The 17,121-nt window shown below is 49.4% G+C and overlaps 6 protein-coding genes across 6 annotated transcripts; 3 read left to right on the forward strand and 3 right to left on the reverse strand.

Annotated features, from left to right (window-relative positions):
- Positions 1–283: 283 nt before the first annotated feature.
- BDW70DRAFT_162490 (NmrA/HSCARG family protein) lies at positions 284–1,401 on the reverse strand (the record flags this gene model as incomplete). The annotated part of the gene is made up of 3 exons (XM_073741147.1): positions 284–879; positions 939–1,089; positions 1,147–1,401. The coding sequence occupies 3 exons, from the start codon at positions 1,399–1,401 to the stop codon at positions 284–286; spliced, it is 1,002 nt and encodes a 333-aa protein (XP_073593375.1).
- Positions 1,402–2,213: 812 nt separating this feature from the next.
- Positions 2,214–5,312, forward strand: BDW70DRAFT_152382 (non-ribosomal peptide synthetase; the record flags this gene model as incomplete). Its single annotated transcript, XM_073739435.1, has 1 exon — positions 2,214–5,312. The coding sequence occupies one exon, from the start codon at positions 2,214–2,216 to the stop codon at positions 5,310–5,312; it is 3,099 nt and encodes a 1,032-aa protein (XP_073593376.1).
- A 1,297-nt stretch (positions 5,313–6,609) lies between these two features.
- Positions 6,610–8,008, reverse strand: BDW70DRAFT_170262 (Lactonase, 7-bladed beta-propeller-domain-containing protein; the record flags this gene model as incomplete). Its single annotated transcript, XM_073742883.1, has 4 exons — positions 6,610–6,945; positions 7,015–7,501; positions 7,563–7,946; positions 7,986–8,008. The coding sequence occupies 4 exons, from the start codon at positions 8,006–8,008 to the stop codon at positions 6,631–6,633; spliced, it is 1,209 nt and encodes a 402-aa protein (XP_073593377.1). The 3' UTR covers positions 6,610–6,630.
- A 927-nt stretch (positions 8,009–8,935) lies between these two features.
- Positions 8,936–10,952, forward strand: BDW70DRAFT_152384 (GMC oxidoreductase-domain-containing protein; the record flags this gene model as incomplete). Its single annotated transcript, XM_073739436.1, has 8 exons — positions 8,936–8,986; positions 9,203–9,486; positions 9,517–9,564; positions 9,600–10,140; positions 10,193–10,510; positions 10,550–10,585; positions 10,636–10,791; positions 10,869–10,952. 8 exons carry the CDS (start codon positions 8,936–8,938, stop codon positions 10,950–10,952), a joined length of 1,518 nt encoding a protein of 505 aa, XP_073593378.1.
- Positions 10,953–13,157: 2,205 nt separating this feature from the next.
- On the forward strand, positions 13,158–15,018 carry BDW70DRAFT_141524 (lytic polysaccharide monooxygenase auxiliary activity family 9 protein). The gene has a single exon (XM_073737779.1). The coding sequence runs from the start codon at positions 13,427–13,429 to the stop codon at positions 14,525–14,527; it is 1,101 nt and encodes a 366-aa protein (XP_073593379.1). The 5' UTR covers positions 13,158–13,426; the 3' UTR covers positions 14,528–15,018.
- Positions 15,019–15,299: 281 nt separating this feature from the next.
- On the reverse strand, positions 15,300–16,567 carry BDW70DRAFT_141525 (Hsp20/alpha crystallin family protein). Its single transcript, XM_073737780.1, has one exon. It carries the CDS (start codon positions 16,050–16,052, stop codon positions 15,504–15,506), a length of 549 nt encoding a protein of 182 aa, XP_073593380.1. The 5' UTR covers positions 16,053–16,567; the 3' UTR covers positions 15,300–15,503.
- Positions 16,568–17,121: the final 554 nt, after the last annotated feature.

The raw sequence follows: 17,121 nt of genomic DNA on the forward strand, positions 1-17,121 counted from the left end.
GAATATATGGAACGGCGTGTGATGGACTTGAAATGGCGGTCAATACGCTCAACAAGCAGCTCCCTACGTCTAGACTTTGGTTTTGATACAGGCTTGCATGAACTCTTGGGTCTAGATATTTCGATACAGTGTTGTTGCATGGCTAGATTGATCCGCGATATGCGAGAATTTTTCCCATCTAATACCCGAGTGACAGGGTGCTATATGAGTGGTTATCGAGTAGGGTACAATAATTCGGTCGAAGATTCTATTTTGCATTAAGACTAAACTGTCCATACATCGATTACTGGAAGGGGAAATGCTTTTGGAACCAGTCCTCAACAGAGATCAACTTCTGCTCCTCCTTGGGCCGCCCCAACGCAGCTGCAGTTGTCAGCTTGAGCTTACTGGCCGTCCTCTTTTCTGATGGCTCCGGTCCAAAGTACCATCCCTGGTTGTTTTGCGTGAAGCCAAACATGGCTTTCGTGTCATCCAAGGCGGGGATCCCGTGTGTATTGAAGGCCTCCCAGCACGGTAGCGGTTGAAAGCGGGACTTACGGCCGCTGAGCTTCTCAAAACTGGATACGAGGTCTTCAAAACTGTAGATATCACTACAGCCATGGATGACGCGGCCATTCCACTGAACAGGATCGAGGAAAATGCCCTGAACGATGTCGCCAAAATCATCAGTCATGCTAATGAAAGGTACATCTTCGTTCCCGCCCCATTTGGGCGCAACAAAAGTCAGGTACCCTTCAGCGTCTGGTATATGTGGAAAACCACCAAAGACAGCAGCGATATCTTTCGACAAGAAATTTTCAAAAAACCATGCAGCACAGATAAAACTAACAGTTTCGAACTGGCCAATACTTCGAGCGTACTTTTCTATCTTGTACTTCACTAGGTTTGCATTAGCATTGCAATACAAAGGGCAGGCAAATAGCAATAGTAATACGCACTGTCTGCTGCATTCATCCTGACTTTACCTTTTGTAAGGCCTAGACAGTCAGGACCAGAGCTGAAAATGAAATGACGAACTCCAGCTCGGGCTGCTGCGTCCACGATAGTCTTGCCCATATCAAATTCCGTGGGTCCGTCGGGCTTGAATGCCTGGGTATCAATGAGACCTTGTTCCTTGTGGAGCGTAGTACAACGAAATAAGCATACCTCGTCATCGGAATTGATATTCACGAACACGCCCCACGAGCCAGAGAAGGCTTTGGTCATTGACTCGCTGCTGAAGCCATTGGCCTCGTGGATTTCTGCCCCTTGGGAAGCCAGAGTCTGGCTGACCGCTGAAGAAGGATTTCGAGTCAACGCTCGCACCTTGAAGGAGGGGTTTTGAAGGAGAGATCTAACGACGGCGCCACCTTGGTTTCCGGTAGCGCCGAAGACTGTGATGACAGGAGTTGAGACAGTCATGATTGCAATCAACTTGTGAAGAACCTGCTTCAAGTCAGAGGTTGGTATTCTCGCTCCCCTCTTGGGCCCCCCTGTTTAATAGGTAACTAAAGACATTGACCAGGACACACGCAATGACAGATGTGCATAAGTAGCGGTGAGAATTTGCTCGGTGGGAGTTCTGACCGGTGTCTCACCACTGTTGTGCCGATTAGTTGCAGACAGTGATGATGGTCATGCAACGTATGCGCGTTGTTCGGTTCATTAAGGGCTGCCTCATTCTTTTGCCCCTTACTGGGAACGGTCAGCTAGCCGCTTGGTTCGAATATTATATGTTGAGGCTCTTTATGATGTTTTTTTCTTCATTTCTTTTGACGTGTGTAGAGATGTGCTGCTGTTTACGCCAACCACAGGCTGCGTGCAAATCTAACAGGACAGGCCTTGACATCATAGGCAATTACATGAAAAGTAAGGGCTACATTGATTCATAGCTGCAGGGGATTCCGTTAGGCTTGGCATGAATGTGTGACTTCTACTCTGTTTTGTTCATTCCTCAGGTCAGCGTTTGGTCGATGGGGAGTGTACGCGTCTGGTATCACAGACACTCAAGTAAGAAGAGACACTCATGTAAGGAAATTGACAAGGAAGATGTGCCTCAAAGCCCCTTCATGCCTTTTCCATATTGAGACGTAAAAGCGGGTATTCATATCGGCAATTCAAAATAATCAAAATGGCAGTTTATAACTTGACCGGAAAGTAGAAAATGCTTGCAACACAGCACTGTAATCTCCAAAGCGGTCCAGATAGCGTCAAAAGAATATCGAAATTAGAAAATGGGATCAATCACCCCGCCAGCCTCCGAATACGATGTGGCCGTAGCCCGAGACGAAGGGCTCGGTCAAATTTTCTATCAGCGCATGCACGAGGATCCGTCTGCGGTAGCTGTTATAGATGAGCAGGGCCAGAGTCTCACTTATGAGGAACTACATCTGAAGGCAGTGGAGCTAGCCAGGGCTCTCACTCAGGGTTCCTTCCAGGCCCAAGAACGCGTTGGCATCATTGTCCAGCACGGGCTGTTAGATGCTGTCACGCAGGTCGCCGTCATCTACGCGGGAGGCACATGCGTCCCTTTGGACCCCCTCTTGCCAGATCAGCAGATTATAAACCGCTTGAAACGACTCGGCACTCGGCATGTCTTGGTCGACGAGGCCAACAGTAAGCCCAATCTCCCTTTTATGCTACTTCCTGTGGGAAAGCTTCGCCAGCGATCATCGCGTCATACGGCAGAAACAGAAGCCGCCAACTTCCCAGTTCGAACGACTCTTTCCCACTGTTCACATCTAATCCACACCTCTGGCACAACTAGCGAACCTAAAGTCGTACAGATTACAGCGCGCTCTATAGTCCATGTCGCGCATCACGCACCCTACGAACCCATCCACAAGTCCGATGTAGTGGGCCACGGCAACAACACCAGTTTCGATGTATCTTTGTTAGATATTTGGGGGGCTCTTTCACGAGGGGCAACAATTGGCGTCCTCAGCAAGGCGACCTTGCTCGATATTCCAGCTTTGGGAGCCGCCATCCGCCGGCTGGGGATCACAATCATGGCGATCACCGCGCCGCTGGTGAACCTGGCAGCAACTACGCATCCCACGACGTTTCAGCCATTGCGATGTGTCCTTATGGGTGGTGAAGCAGTTAATATACACGCAATGAAGGCCATTCTAACTGCTGGGCCCCCGAAATATCTCATGAATGCCTACGGCCCCACGGAGTGTTGCGTATACTGCCTCACGCACAAGATCACAATGGAAGACGTCAATACTGGGAGTGTAAGCATTGGTAATCCAATTGGGCGCAATATCTGCTGCGTCTGCGATGAGGAGGGTCGACTGGTTGCCGTGGGAGAAGAGGGTGAGCTGCTTGTGGGCGGTCCTGGTGTCTCGCCGGGATATCTTGATCAGGCCGAGAAGAACGTAAAGGCCTTCATACATGTTGCCGGAATGGTCGACCATATTACTGGTGAGCCATTTCGAATGTACCGTACGGGGGATATAGTACGCCTACGGCCTGACGGAGAGTACGAATTTCTCGGTCGTCGTGATCACCAGGTTAAAATCCGCGGATATCGAGTCGAGCTGCCGGCTGTTGAGTCTGCACTGATGAAGACGGGCCACTTTTCAGAGGGCTTGGCTATGCGTGTAGACTCAAAAGAAGCAGGAGCTGGTGCAGCTCTAGTCGCTTTCGTGGTGCTTCAGGACAAGGCTAATCGCAACGCTGTGGACGAAGCCATAAAGTCAATGAGAGCTGTACTCCCAGAGTACATGGTGCCGCATATAGAGGTGGTACCAAAGATACCTCTCAATGCACACGCCAAGATCGACCGCAGAAAGCTGGAAAAGATGTACCACCAGCGCCGAGACAGCCACCTGGGTACTCTAAAAGTTTATAATGAGAATAGTACTGGTGCTAGCACCCGTGAGCATCTCGCTCAGCTCTGGACTACAATCCTGGCCACACCGGCTTCTTGCTACTCAGATGATGATGACTTTTTTGCCCTCGGCGGAACATCCCTGCAGGCTTCATTGCTTATCACTCGCGTTAGACAGCAGTTCCATGTCGAAATCTCCCTCCTAGCGCTCTATGAACATTCGACGCTCGGTCAACTTGCTTCCATCGTCGACCTCAGCCGCGGAGCCTCAATGGAGACTATTCGACGGGAGTGCGACGTATGGATTGCCGATACAAAGTTAGGGGACGAGCTCGACCTTCCGCCCGGACCTGTCGTCGACTGGCGCCGCGATACAGAAGGTAGAGTCTTCCTGACAGGAGCTACTGGTTTCGTTGGGTCGTTCTTGCTGGCAGCACTTCTCGCAATGTCAGATGTGCGCCAGGTTGGCTGCCTTGTCCGTGCACCAAGTGCAGCTGCGGGACTGGCGCGACTACGTAGTGCATTAACAAAATATAATCTCTGGCAGGATTCTTTCCTACCAAAACTCCTCCCTCTTCCTGGCTCATTAGAAGACACCTGGTTTGGAATGGGTGAGGAACGCTTCCGTGAGATTGCGCACTGGGGGAGCGTAGTCTTCCATCTTGGGGCGCGGGTCAACTATACCCAGCCCTACTCCTTGCATCGACCTGCCAATGTCATCGGGACAATGAACGTGGCACGGTTCTCAGTTACAGGCCGTACCAAAGGACTCCATTACTGCTCTAGTATATCCTGCTTTGGACCGACGGGTTTCATGACCGGGGCCGAAATTGTTTATGAAGACGCGCCCCTATTACCGCACTTGGACGCACTTCCATATGACCACGGCTACGCCCAGAGCCAGTGGGTTGCTGACGAGCTGTTGCAGCGGCTTGTTAGACGTGGATTTCCCATTGCTGTTTACCGGCCAGGGTTTGTTACTGGAGACCGCAAGACGGGCGCATGCAATCCGGATGACTTCTTCAGTCGGTTAGTTTGCGCCAGCGTGGACCTGCGCTGCTATCCTGACCTGCCCAACCAGCGCAAGGAGTTTGTTCCCGTTGATTACGTGGTAGACGCAATGGTGCATATCTCCGCCTCCGTCTTTTCGCTGGGCCATTCATTCCATCTGCTCCCGAAACGAGCTGTATCTATCGACATGGCCGAGTGCATGGAGCTTGTGGGTCGGGCCAGCCGGGTTACAATTGAACGCGTCAGCTACGAAGAATGGATAGATCGTCTCTCTGCCAGTTCGCATGCCAGTCTACAGCCTCTGCTCCCGATGCTGGCGGAAAAGGTGCACAATGGACTGAGTCGTTGGGAACTTTATGAGAATATGCCCACGTACGATGATACTAATACTAGCCGAGCGCTTATGACGCACCCTGGTGGATTGAAGTGTCCTCCTTTTGACTCAGACTTGATGGAGAAGTACGTTCGCTATCTTGTTAATATCTAAGGGGAAGATCTTGCGAAATTATTAGCTGTTGGTTACGTACCACGCACGCGATGGGAAAGGACCTTTTGCGGACGCAAAACAGAGATGATCGGGCGACTTGAATGTGCAATCACTAGAGTTGCGTGTTTATTAGGACATATTATTTATGCCGAAAGAGAAGGCTGGGCTAGTTCCACGGGAATATCCTGATCAGAGTTGCAAGGGCATCAGAATCATAAATGGTGATTCGTTCCCCTAATTTAAGTCTTTCTACGGTAGCGACGCTATTATGCTAATTCTTCTTGGGTATCTGGAGGTGGTTAAAAAGCTCAGAAACAATAAACTCAGAAAGCGTCTTGTAACCTATATAAGTTAGTAGAATCAATGTACTGTCATCATTTTGAGCATTGGGGAAAATACCACAATAGCTAACCCCATCTCGTTTGGTTCAACCCCAATTCGTCCTCAGAAGTTTCATCTGGATAGAATAGAGCCCTCCGCTATTGTGAAGGAGAGGCTTCACAGACATCCAGCAGAATTTTTCTGCGTGTGTGTTCATAGAGCTTCAACCACCTTCTGCGGGATTGCCATGAAAGTCTCAAATGGCGTCAACTAGCAGCTGTTATAGTACACGAGAACGGCGCGTTGATATTTCTTTATAGATGTCTAGCTACGGAGACTCCACCAAGGCACCTAAACGGATTCAAGTAATACTTACGTATAGTAGACATGACTCATTTATAGGTCTAAAAACATCAGTCGCGAATACTCAGCAACAGACAACTTTTTCATGGCCATACTGTTTACAATATACTTAAGTACGCAGTGGCCTCGAATGGCATCAACAATCCACAGCCCTACAGCCGAGCCCTGGTGACCGCGGCAGTGGTCTAAAAGGCACAATGACTACCCTGCAGCTCGGAGGAGGTAGTAACTAAAAGGGGACGCACCGTACGCTCCTGGATCAAGCCTTCGACCATCGTCCCCGTACTGGGCTTGAACCATACCTGGCCAGAGCAGGAGACCAGGACACTGACCACGATGGCCTGGAAGAGGAAAGGAAACGGCAAGGGCACCTAGCCGGTGCAGACGCGAACACAGAAGGGAGCCGTTTGGTCTAGGGTCCGAGAACTTAGTGGAATGTGGGTGGGATGGAGTGGATGGGATAAATGGGATTGATATGGAAATGTGTCACATTTATCGTGGGAACGCATAATTGGCAAACAAGGACGGACCACAGAGCATTAATAAGTGTGAATCACCCTATTTGCCGAATCACTGTCTCCAGAAACTTATGTAATACCATCTATAGCATGATCTCACACATAGTAGAAACTGATTAAAGACCCCAAACAACAGCAGTAACCTCTCCTCCAATCGTGACTTCCGCAAGCAGACGGCCAATAACTCTCTCTCTCCCGTTCCACGCAGATACTGCTACCTTGTTGCTGTTTTGAAGCGCTATCGCGAGCATATCGCCGTCTGGTGAGAACTGGAAATGACACGGGAAAGCACCATAAACGGGGTATAGCCCCTGAAATAGTATAGTACGATTCTGATTTTGCTCAGGAAGCGAGAAGGTCGCAATCGAGTCGTTACTGGGTCCGTAGGTGGCGTCACCGCGGTTCGAAATCACAAGCTGGTCGTTGCTAGGCTGCATCAGTGGGAAAAATGGTGAGCGATCCTATAGTAGCGAAGAGAAATGATCAGGTACGCGACTAACCGAAATTGAAATTTCCACAGCTTTTGAGCCAGATGGAGGGTTTGATCCTCCATACGCTTTTTCTTCGTACCGTTGGGAAAACAGGATCGTTCCATTGCTGGAGTACGAAACGTCATATCCCCTTACGCCATTATCCAGCTCAGTCACCAGATAGAAATGGGAGTTTTGCGGGTGCGCTGCCCCAGACCTTTTAGGCGACCAGAAGACAGCATGTCTTGGGCCAGAGCCTGGAGTGACGATCAACGGTGGTTGCTCTTCCAAGTGGCCGGTGGTAGCATTTATGCGATAGATGCCGACGAGGTCAGCACCCAGGTCGGGAACAAGGACAAACTTTCCCGTAGGGTCGACAACCACGCCATGGGGATTGAGCGCGTCTTGGCGGGAAGGAACAGGCCCTGGCCTAGACATGTTGTAGCTAAAAGACTGCAAGTACTTGAAGAGGCCGCTGACGGGGTCAACCGCGTAGGACGTGACCGCGGACCCGGCGCTGACAATAACTGTGAGCACTGAGGCTTACCCTTTTTAATGAAGGAGAGAGGATCCCTTACTAGTGTGCCACAGCAAAGAACCGACCACTGGGTGCATCCGCTAGCTTGTAGAGCGCCGAAGCAACTGGCCCGATGATGGTTTGTAATCGCTCAACCTCTGTCAGCGACCCGTTGAGGTTTGTTCTAAAGGAAGTCAGGGTTCCATTAAGACCATCGACAGCTTCGTCAAGACAGTAGATGATTTCATGCTCTCTATCAACCATCAACCACGATGGACTAGCGCCACAACCGCTAATTTGAGTACGAGCCAAGAGCTGATGGTTCACACCATTATTTGACAGACTTCGTTCTGTTACCTTGCCATCATTCGATGCTGCGTAGAGCCGCAAAGCGACAGTGAGACCTGCAAAGAGAACCGTTGATAGAAGGGAAGATGCATTGCAACTGTTTACCTTGCACTGCAGTGATGACAGTTCTATACACCCGGGACGCAGAGAGATACTCATGTTGGGTATCATCGTTTATGAGGAAGATAGAAGATGACTGCGCCTAATGCCAATCTACAATACCGCCAAGATTGAGGCACTTGCTGAGTCCATGACAACAGCAGTCGGGACCTCTTGGCGGCCAGCGAATTTGTTTGGTATGGCTTGGCGTTGCGTAGAAGTACGCTTTTATGGAAGTGTTGGAAGATCCTTAGAAACGTTCTCTCTTACCGGTGCTTACTGCGGTAAATGAACCATTAGACGGCAGAACCTTTTTCGGTGAACCAGGAACAGAGGTCCAAGCAAGCGCACGAGGCGGACGGACGATCTTCGGCATGCCGAGAGCCATTCCCCTTCCGGAAAGCATCGACAGGGAGGAACGATGGCCCGGCTGTCAGTTATTTTTCAGCAGTTCGGTCTGGATACCGCCTAAATAGTTTGTGCTGGTAATTACATGGGGATCTTGACTGGAGACTGAGAGTCAGCCAGCTGGACGCTGAGACATTAGCTCGTGGTTAGTCTCTATCCCAACAACTGACCTTGGCAGTTGCTCTCTGAGCCGCTCTGATATGGCTGTTTATCTTGGTAGCTCCAGCTCACGGCTCGCCGTCCAAGCATCAACTACCCGCGTTAATATGACACATCAACAACCATGTGAAGATGGGTCTGCAATCGTCTTGGGTGTTCGCAATACGCAATCCTTAGAACTTGAATATGCTGAAACAGCTCTGCAGGATCCTGGATCACTCTTTCGCTATGTGCAATAAAAATGGATGAAGGGTTGCCTATTGGCGATTATCCTGTACCGTGGACGGTGGGTGTATGGAAAGTTCATGGATCTAATTCAGAAATGGTGATCTGCACCGCTTTTCGTGTTGGAATATTCGTCTTTCAAAGTCTACCCTAGACTATCTTTCATTGAGCTAATAGCAGACCAGCAAGCTACACATGCGAAGTGTAGACAGTGACGCCGAGCAATTCAGCCTTCTGGAATTGCGAGTAAGTCTCGACGCCGACGAACTAGAAAAACTCATGAGAGTTCTAGAAAGCCTATATAAGCTAACACGCTGTCATCCCAACGAAGGCTGTCGACAGCTTTGTTAGTCAACAGCCTTCCTCTTCATAGTTCAACGTGCCCATTAGACGATGAAGCACATAAATTATCTACTTCTATCGTTTTCAACTGCGTCCTACGCCATTACATCTTCCTCGCAGGTCGACATCCAACCCAGTCTCCTCAGCAATCCTCATGATGTTGCCGGCAAGACGTTCGACTACATCATCGCCGGCGGCGGCTTGACTGGTCTTACAGTTGCCGCCAAGCTAACTGAGGACCCGGAAATCGAGGTCCCTATCATTGAGAAGGGCTTCTACGAATCTAATAACGGCCCAATCATCGAGAATCCAGCCACGTACGGCAAGATCTTCGGAACCAGCGCTGACCAGAACTTTCCTACCGTGCCGCTTATCAACAACCGCACCGAGCTAATCAAATCTTGGTAAGGCCTAGGAGGATCTACACTGGTTAGTGGCAACTCATGGACACGCCCTGATAAGGCCCAGGTTAATTCGTGGGCGTAGGTCTTTGGCATGGACGGGTGGAATTGGACAGCCTGTTCCAGTACATGAACAAGGGTGAACGTTCCCGTCCTCCCACTGAGGCTCAGATTGCCGCTGGCCATTTCTTCGATTCCTCGTGTCACGGATTCAATGGGAGCGTTCACGCAGGGTACCGTGACACTGGCGAGCCGTGGTCTCCGCTCATCAAGGCGTTGTTGGCAACTGCTTCCGAGCAGGGTATTCCCACACAGGTCGACTTTCACTGCGGTCGACCCCGTGGCGTTTCTATTATTCCCAACAATCTTTTGGATAACCAAGTGCGCGCGGATGCAGCCCGCGAATGGCTTCTCCCCAACTATCAACGGCCAAACCTAAAGGTCCTCACCGGCCAAGTCGTCAGAAAAGTTCTCTTCGACGAGGAGTCAAAGGTTCCTAGCCTTAAAGCTATCGGTGTAAACTTTGGAACCCACAAATCCGTCCACTTCGATGCCTACGCCAGGCGCGAGGTTCTGCTTGCTGCTGGGTCATCCATTTCACCTCTGATTCTGGAGTACTCTGGCATTGACGTAAAGTCTATCCTTGATAAGGCTAATGTCACCCAGTTAGCGCTTGGAACTCCCTGTTGGTTTGAACATGCAACACCAGACTACCACCACCGTTCAGGCTCGCAGCAAGCCCGCCGGATTTGGTCAGGGGCAGGCTGTTTACTTTGCCAACTTCACTGAGACGTTTGGCGAGGACGCACCCCGCGCTATTGAACTTCTTGACACCAAGCTTGATGAATGGGCTGAAACAACCGTGGCCCAGGGTGGATTCCATAATGCTACTGCTCTGAAGGACCTGTACGAGCTCTACCGCGACTGGCTGCTAAACAATGATATTGCATTCGCCGAGCTCTTTATGGATGCCTGGGGACAAATTAAATTTGACGTCTGGAACCTTATCCCCTTCACCCGCGGATCTGTCCATATCCTTAGCGGTGACCCATACCTCTGGCAATAGGCAAATGACCCCAAGTTCTACTTTAATGAGCTTGTTGTTCTCGGCCAAGCTGCCGCAACAAAGCTCGCTCGTCAGCTGCAAAATAGTGGTGCATGGAGCAGTACTTTAACGGCGAGACTGTGCCTGGTGAACGCTTGGCTTATGATGCGGACATTGAACAGTGGGCTGAGTACGTTACTGAGTACTTCTGGCCTAATTATCATGCGGTCGGGACTTGCTCTATGACGGCTAGGGAACTTGGTGTGTTGTTGATGCTACGGTTAAGGTGTATGGGACGAATGGACTGCGTGTTATTGATGGGTCTATCCCGCCTACGCAGCTTTCTTCTCGCTTTATGACTGTATTCTATGGAATGGCCTTGAAAATTGCTGATACTATCCTGGATGACCATGTGGAGGCTTAGGGTGACCATTTGACCAAGCTTCTGTTATTCGCGGCGCTCCGAACCCCGGCTACCCCTTTCATGTTCTCGTTTTTCTAACTTCATAATACTTATATACTTTGCAAATCATATACACTGATATTGCTTCCATAATCTAAGACCACTGCTGAACAAAAGGTATAGGGAGACAGTCGATTAGGACTCATCACAGCATCTTCACTGTACCTTGCAATATTCGAAAGATCGCCATGAGGCAGTTGGGACTTGACAAGAATCCACGCACAATAAGAGCACTCAATTTGCACCTTACGCCATTTTGCAATAACAAGACGACAATTAGGCTACCGCAATCGGCATTCAGTGCGCTACTGCAGGCACAAATTAAGTGTCTTCTTAAGCCAGATTCATAACCATTCTTCAATACCGTGCCAAATTGGCCTTAAGTTGAATAAGTCTGCTGCCCCGGACCGGCCTCGATCCCAGACCTACCTCGTCTTCGAACCTAACTTCATTATAAATCAAAGCAGTATAGAATAAAGGGACATTAGTGGTCAAAAAAAGAGACATAGATCCGCCGGTGGAAATAAAATCCGTCAGTTCTTTGCCGGCTCGGGGAATTTCGGCAGGTATTGAATTCACGAGACGCAGCAACCATTTCCCCAAATCTTCTCCCAAGCAATCAATAATAGGTACTTATTCGGTGAACCCGTGAAATGAGACGATGTATTTAGGGATATTAGCTGGTCTAATAGAGTATAAGGCAATTAGGTGCCATGCTCTTGCCCCAAATGGAGAATACAGGCCTCTCGCGAGCTTTCGCAAAGTATGACTCTCCCTGTAAATGCAGCCTGTCGAAAAGTAAGCTGCCGCAAGTGGATCTATTACGGCAGGTACAGGACAGTCCCTTGCGGCAGTACATCTACAGCGTATGGTTGGCGTAGCCGGGTAATGGCAAGGCTTGCTCAGCCTCAATTGTACCTAGTACGAGATCAACTCTTATTTTAATAGCCTTCCCTATCTGCTTGAGTTTTTGAGACTGCAGACTGTAGGTGCTGTTGATATCATCTTTACGCAGGGTCGGCGTTCTTCACCCGCCCTTACGCTCGCGGCATATCCCAACTCCCTGCTAGCCGAGGCAGCAACAACAGCTAGCCACCACAGATACTGGGAAGCCGAGCAGGCAGCCCCATTACATCTTTCCCCACAGTTTTTTCGGTCCCCTTAGTCCGTTCGGAAGAGACTGACCAGTCAAAATGATGCGACTAGCGCCATGGCCGGAGTGTACACAGATATGGCTGCGTCCAGGGTGTTTCATTGTATGACCTCCATTAACTGGGCGGCAAGAATGCGTGCAGCAACATAGGACAACATAAATTCAAGCGCCCAGGGCTGATATCACTTAGTCGCCTATACACCATGCTGGGATGGCAGCGAGTACACTGAGATCAGGCCAATGAGCAAAGGCTCGCTGCTCAAGTGAGCCATGCGCTGGTCTTTGCGCAGGGTGAGGGTTTGTGGTGCTACTGATTGCACGACAAGGCAGGCATCAGGACTGGGAATCGAGCGAAAGAGACTGGCGCGAGGGAAATGGCCAGACTATGTGGGCTCCCTTTTCTCTCAGCTTGTCCTCCTCTCGCTAACATGAAGTAATTTTAATTGAAAGAACTCATTGGCTAAAATCGCTACTGTAGCTCGCACCGGCCCGGTGCTAGGATTGTCACGGCTGCACCAAAAAGCCTTAAGAAATCCCTGCCAGCGAGCTAGCTGGTCGATGGACCAGCACCACCCATAGCGATAGAATGTTGTCAAACAATCCATTCGAACTCTGCATCTAGTCAAGGGCGAAATACACGTCGGAAGCGCAAAGCTCATTTCGCTTACACTTCTTGCTTTATTTCCGCTATGGAGCCTCGCTTAGAACCTCAAACCACGCTAAATCCATTGATGGGGCTGGATGGAGGCCGCAAAAAGTATGATCCCTGATTTATACGGATGACGACCAATAATAGCTGCGCATTAGCGCTCAGAATGTTCGAATTCCAACATTTGTCAGATCATCTTCTCAGCCATCCTCTAGTTCATCACATTTAGCAAGCTTACCGCTGGCCTTAGGTTAGTTTGCGTTTCTAGGCTCTTGTAAGCAGCTCGCTTAGCCCGGTTCTGACAAAGGAGCTTTATATCATTCGTTGTAAGGCTCTTTATCCGCGGCTCCTACAATCTCTTCTTTGTAGGCTTTGGATTTTCGCGACAGTAATTAGGCCATACAAAGGGCATGCTCGCTTAACATCGGCAGCTTGATGGCATGCGAGGCTCCAATTTACATGCCTATATAAATCTCATGGTTTCCTTTTTGCAAGGATATCTTTTCGACAAGAAAAGGCTGAGCCTCTTCATTAACTACATTCATTTCACACTTTCATTAACCTGCCGAATTCATTGACTGAATTAATTACTTCTATCATACTGTGTGCTGAATCACGAATCTTCACTTAGAAATGTCGCTCTTTAAATTTGCCGCTTTTGTCCTGGGAACAGCTGGATCTGTTGCCGGCCATGGCTATGTCACCAAGATCGACGTCGATGGCACCACCTACGGTGGCTACCTCGTCGATACTTATTACTACGAGCCCGACCCTCCCCAGCTAATCGCATGGTCGACAACCGCCACCGATAACGGCTACGTGGCCCCATCAGCATACAGTAATTCTGACATTGTATGCCATCGTGGCGCTGAGCCCGGTGCGCTCTCTGCTGAGACCTTCCCCGGGAGCTCAGTCACCCTGCACTGGAACACCTGGCCTACCGACCATCACGGGCCAGTGATCACATATCTCGCCAATTGCAATGGAGACTGTGCTTCCGTTGACAAGTCCACCCTTAAATTCTTCAAGATCGACGCTGGCGGCCTTGTTGACAACAGCGCCGTTCCGGGCACTTGGGCGACTGATGAGCTGATTGCGGCAGACTTCAGCCGAACAGTCACTATCCCGTCGGATATTGCAAGTGGCAATTACGTGCTGCGTCATGAAATCATCGCGCTGCACAGCGCGGGGAATAAGGATGGGGCGCAGAACTATCCACAGTGTATCAACCTGAAGATCACAGGCAGTGGCACTGCAACTCCAACCGGCACTCTGGGTACGGAATTGTACAAGAACACCGATGCAGGGATTGACGTGAACATCTGGAACGCACTCAGCTCTTATGTTATTCCTGGGCCAGCACTCTACACCGCTGGTAGTGGCAGTAACACTGCTACTTTTAGCGCTACCTCTCCATCCGCAAACTCCTCTCCCACGACTACCGCTGCTGAAGCTACCACGACACTGTCCACTGTCGCGACCAGCACCCAGAGTACAAGCGCTACCGTTGTCGCGGAACAGGCATCTGTTTCCTCTTCTCAGATGCCCTGGCCCTCACACACTGCTATTGAAGCCGCCAGTGCCTCAGGTTCTGCAGGGGAAAGCGACAATGGTCACTCCGGCAGACATGGTGAAGGTGGACATTGCCCTGCTCGCACTGGCAAGAAGCGTTCCAGGATGAATCGTAGAAGGTCTGTTACGAGCAGAAGGCATGCTCGTGGTCCTTCAGTTTAGGGACTACTAATCGACTGGGGAGCCGATATGATGCATGTTGTCTGGTAGAGACACATTTTCTTGTAGCCCTATGTGCCACATAGGGTAAGTCATCATTGTTACAGATCCCGCTAATTCCTTGACGGATTCAGTCGATTCGTATTTCCTCTCAGCCCAACTTCATCTAGTGGCTTATGTGTTCATAGCCAAACCATTAGATTTCATGAGACTAGACAGATAAAGTCTCATCTGCTTCTCAGTGGTCTCGAAAGATGTTGAGTATTATGATTTTTATATATGGTGCACTTTGGAAGAAGTTGATTTTGGTCTGTGTTTAGCAACATGTAGAAGAAAAGAGAGATTGGAAAAATCAGTTCAGATCCAGATGCTATGGGGGATTCTTCCAGAATCTAGGCACACAGTCGGCTTTTATATCGAGAGTGGTTGTAACTGATAACTATAAAAGATGTATAACGGCGAAAAATATATAGTGGCATCCAGCAGCTCCCATACCCAAGTATATGTACTACAAAGTTGAAATTAACTCGTAAATTGCATATACTATATTAGTAGCCAAATCATACCAATGTGTAATAATTATGTTGTAGCTACCAGTCGCTCATTAACTAGATAATCCGTTTATAGCTTCCAGTCGAGTATAAACGGAACCTACTGGAGCATGACCAAATAGGCCTCGTTCTCCGTGAATTATGAAACAGTACCACTTGACTTGGAATTTAGACCCCTTTACTGCAAGTTTACGGTAATAATATGGTGAATAAAAATGGAAAATTTCTATATTGAACAATTAGATTGTATTGCCTGCAGTACCGTACGGAACTGTTATGAAGACATGAACAGGAAAAGTTATTCAGTCATTATAAATGTTCGCAAACGCTCATACCTAAAGCCTCGCCTATGCGAACAAAACAAATCGTGTCACTCATTAGCTGGATCGGTATTATAATGATCAATCGGCATCAATGCTTGATTACCCTCATTGAATAGTAATCTTTTTCGTGCTGGGAGGTGCCTCCTTCGGCACAACAACAGAGAGAATGCCATCCCTTAGACTCGCGCGCACACGGTCCTGGCCAACGCGAGACGGGAAGCTAAAGGTCCGCTGAAACTCGCCGACAGAGCGTTCGCTCACCCAGTAGCGCGGCTTTTCACTTGACGCGGATTTGGTCACTTGTTTTTCGCCGGTTTTGGTGACCTCATTGCTTGAGCCTTCATCTTCAACCCGAGGTTGCTTTTCAGTGGTGTCGGTGTTGGCAGAGTGGTACTGGCGCTCAACGCGGCCCTTGATGACTATAGTCTGCGGATCGGTGAACTCGATGTCGATGTCTTTCTGCGCGACACCAGGGAGCTCACCGTCAAGGTGGTAGGCGTCGCTGGTTTCCCGGACATCAAAGCGGGGAGAGAAGGATCGCACGGAGGTGTGGTAGCCCCGGTTTCTGGAGGCCAGATGGTTGTCGTAATCGTCCAGCAGGTTGAAGAGGGGGGCTAAGCTGCTGGCACTAGGAGCAGTCGTAAACAGGGACATCTTCTTATTAACTCGGATGAGATATTCTCAGAAGCTAGCTATAGCTGAAGGTTTGAGTTCGTGGTTGTTGGTGATACTGCTTGGAGCTTGGTGGATTGATGCTGGGACAGATTAGGATTTCACATGGCTTATATGCCCTGTGAATGGTTCCAAAGAAGGTATGTTTGAAGTTGAGCGTTCTGGGTTCCTGATAGTACTCAGGAATTCTAGAATGAACATTCGGTTCACGAACCATCTTGTCTTGTGCCTGGGATCGTCTAGTAGGATCTGGAATTGTCTCGAGATTCGATGACGTCATGAATTACCCATTGCGCGTGGCGATCCCTGTCTCATTGGCTGGTTGATGTGGCGGTACGGGCCGTCCAGCGGAAACATTTAGCTTCGAAAATAAATGACGTAATGGGCCAGAGCCCTTAGGGCAGGCGTTGCCGGAGAGTAAGGGCCCATTAAGCCCAGGTATCCTATAATGTCCAGCGGAAGGTGAGACTCACCTTGCCGGCACCAGCTATAACAAGTCTAGCTCTGGCGGTTAGACCATACAATGCTGGCGGGCTGGCCAATGCTTCATGTCGTTATTTATAATTTTTACTCCTTTATTTTGTTTATGATTTTCTTCTAGTCAATCTATTATGTATTTTATCCTTCCATTACAAAGCAGACACCTCCACTAAAACTACGTCCTGTTGGCGGATGTGACGAGCTACGCCCGAAGTCTTGATTCGAGCATTGCCCGAATTGCGACGAGCCGGATAAGCCGGACATGCTGGACATGATCAACATGATCAACAACATGATCAACAACATGATCAACAAGATCAACATGATCAACGTGACCAACGTGACCAATATGCTCGATACTGATCAATACGCTCGGAGTCAATGGTCCGAGCTTGCTACCAAGCTTGCCATTCAGGCAAAGCATATAAGAAGCTCGACGGTCACTGTTTATTAGTTCTTTAGCGAATTCTTCTCTAGTCCAATGCTACTTGTTAGTATCTACGACTCTAGCTCGTGACAGCGGATAACACTGTAACAGGACGCTCAGCCTGACCGTTTCGCTCCGTTTCAA

The sequence above is a fragment of the Aspergillus foveolatus genome (genome assembly GCF_047715535.1).
Source record: "Aspergillus foveolatus strain CBS 279.81 unplaced genomic scaffold BDW70scaffold_50, whole genome shotgun sequence".
NCBI lineage: Eukaryota > Fungi > Ascomycota > Eurotiomycetes > Eurotiales > Aspergillaceae > Aspergillus > Aspergillus foveolatus.

Excerpts from the sequence above, each read along its gene's own strand:
- BDW70DRAFT_141525 (XM_073737780.1), bottom strand. The coding sequence starts at position 16,052 with ATGTCCCTGTTTACGACTGCTCCTAGTGCCAGCAGCTTAGCCCCCCTC.
- BDW70DRAFT_141524 (XM_073737779.1), top strand. The coding sequence starts at position 13,427 with ATGTCGCTCTTTAAATTTGCCGCTTTTGTCCTGGGAACAGCTGGATCT.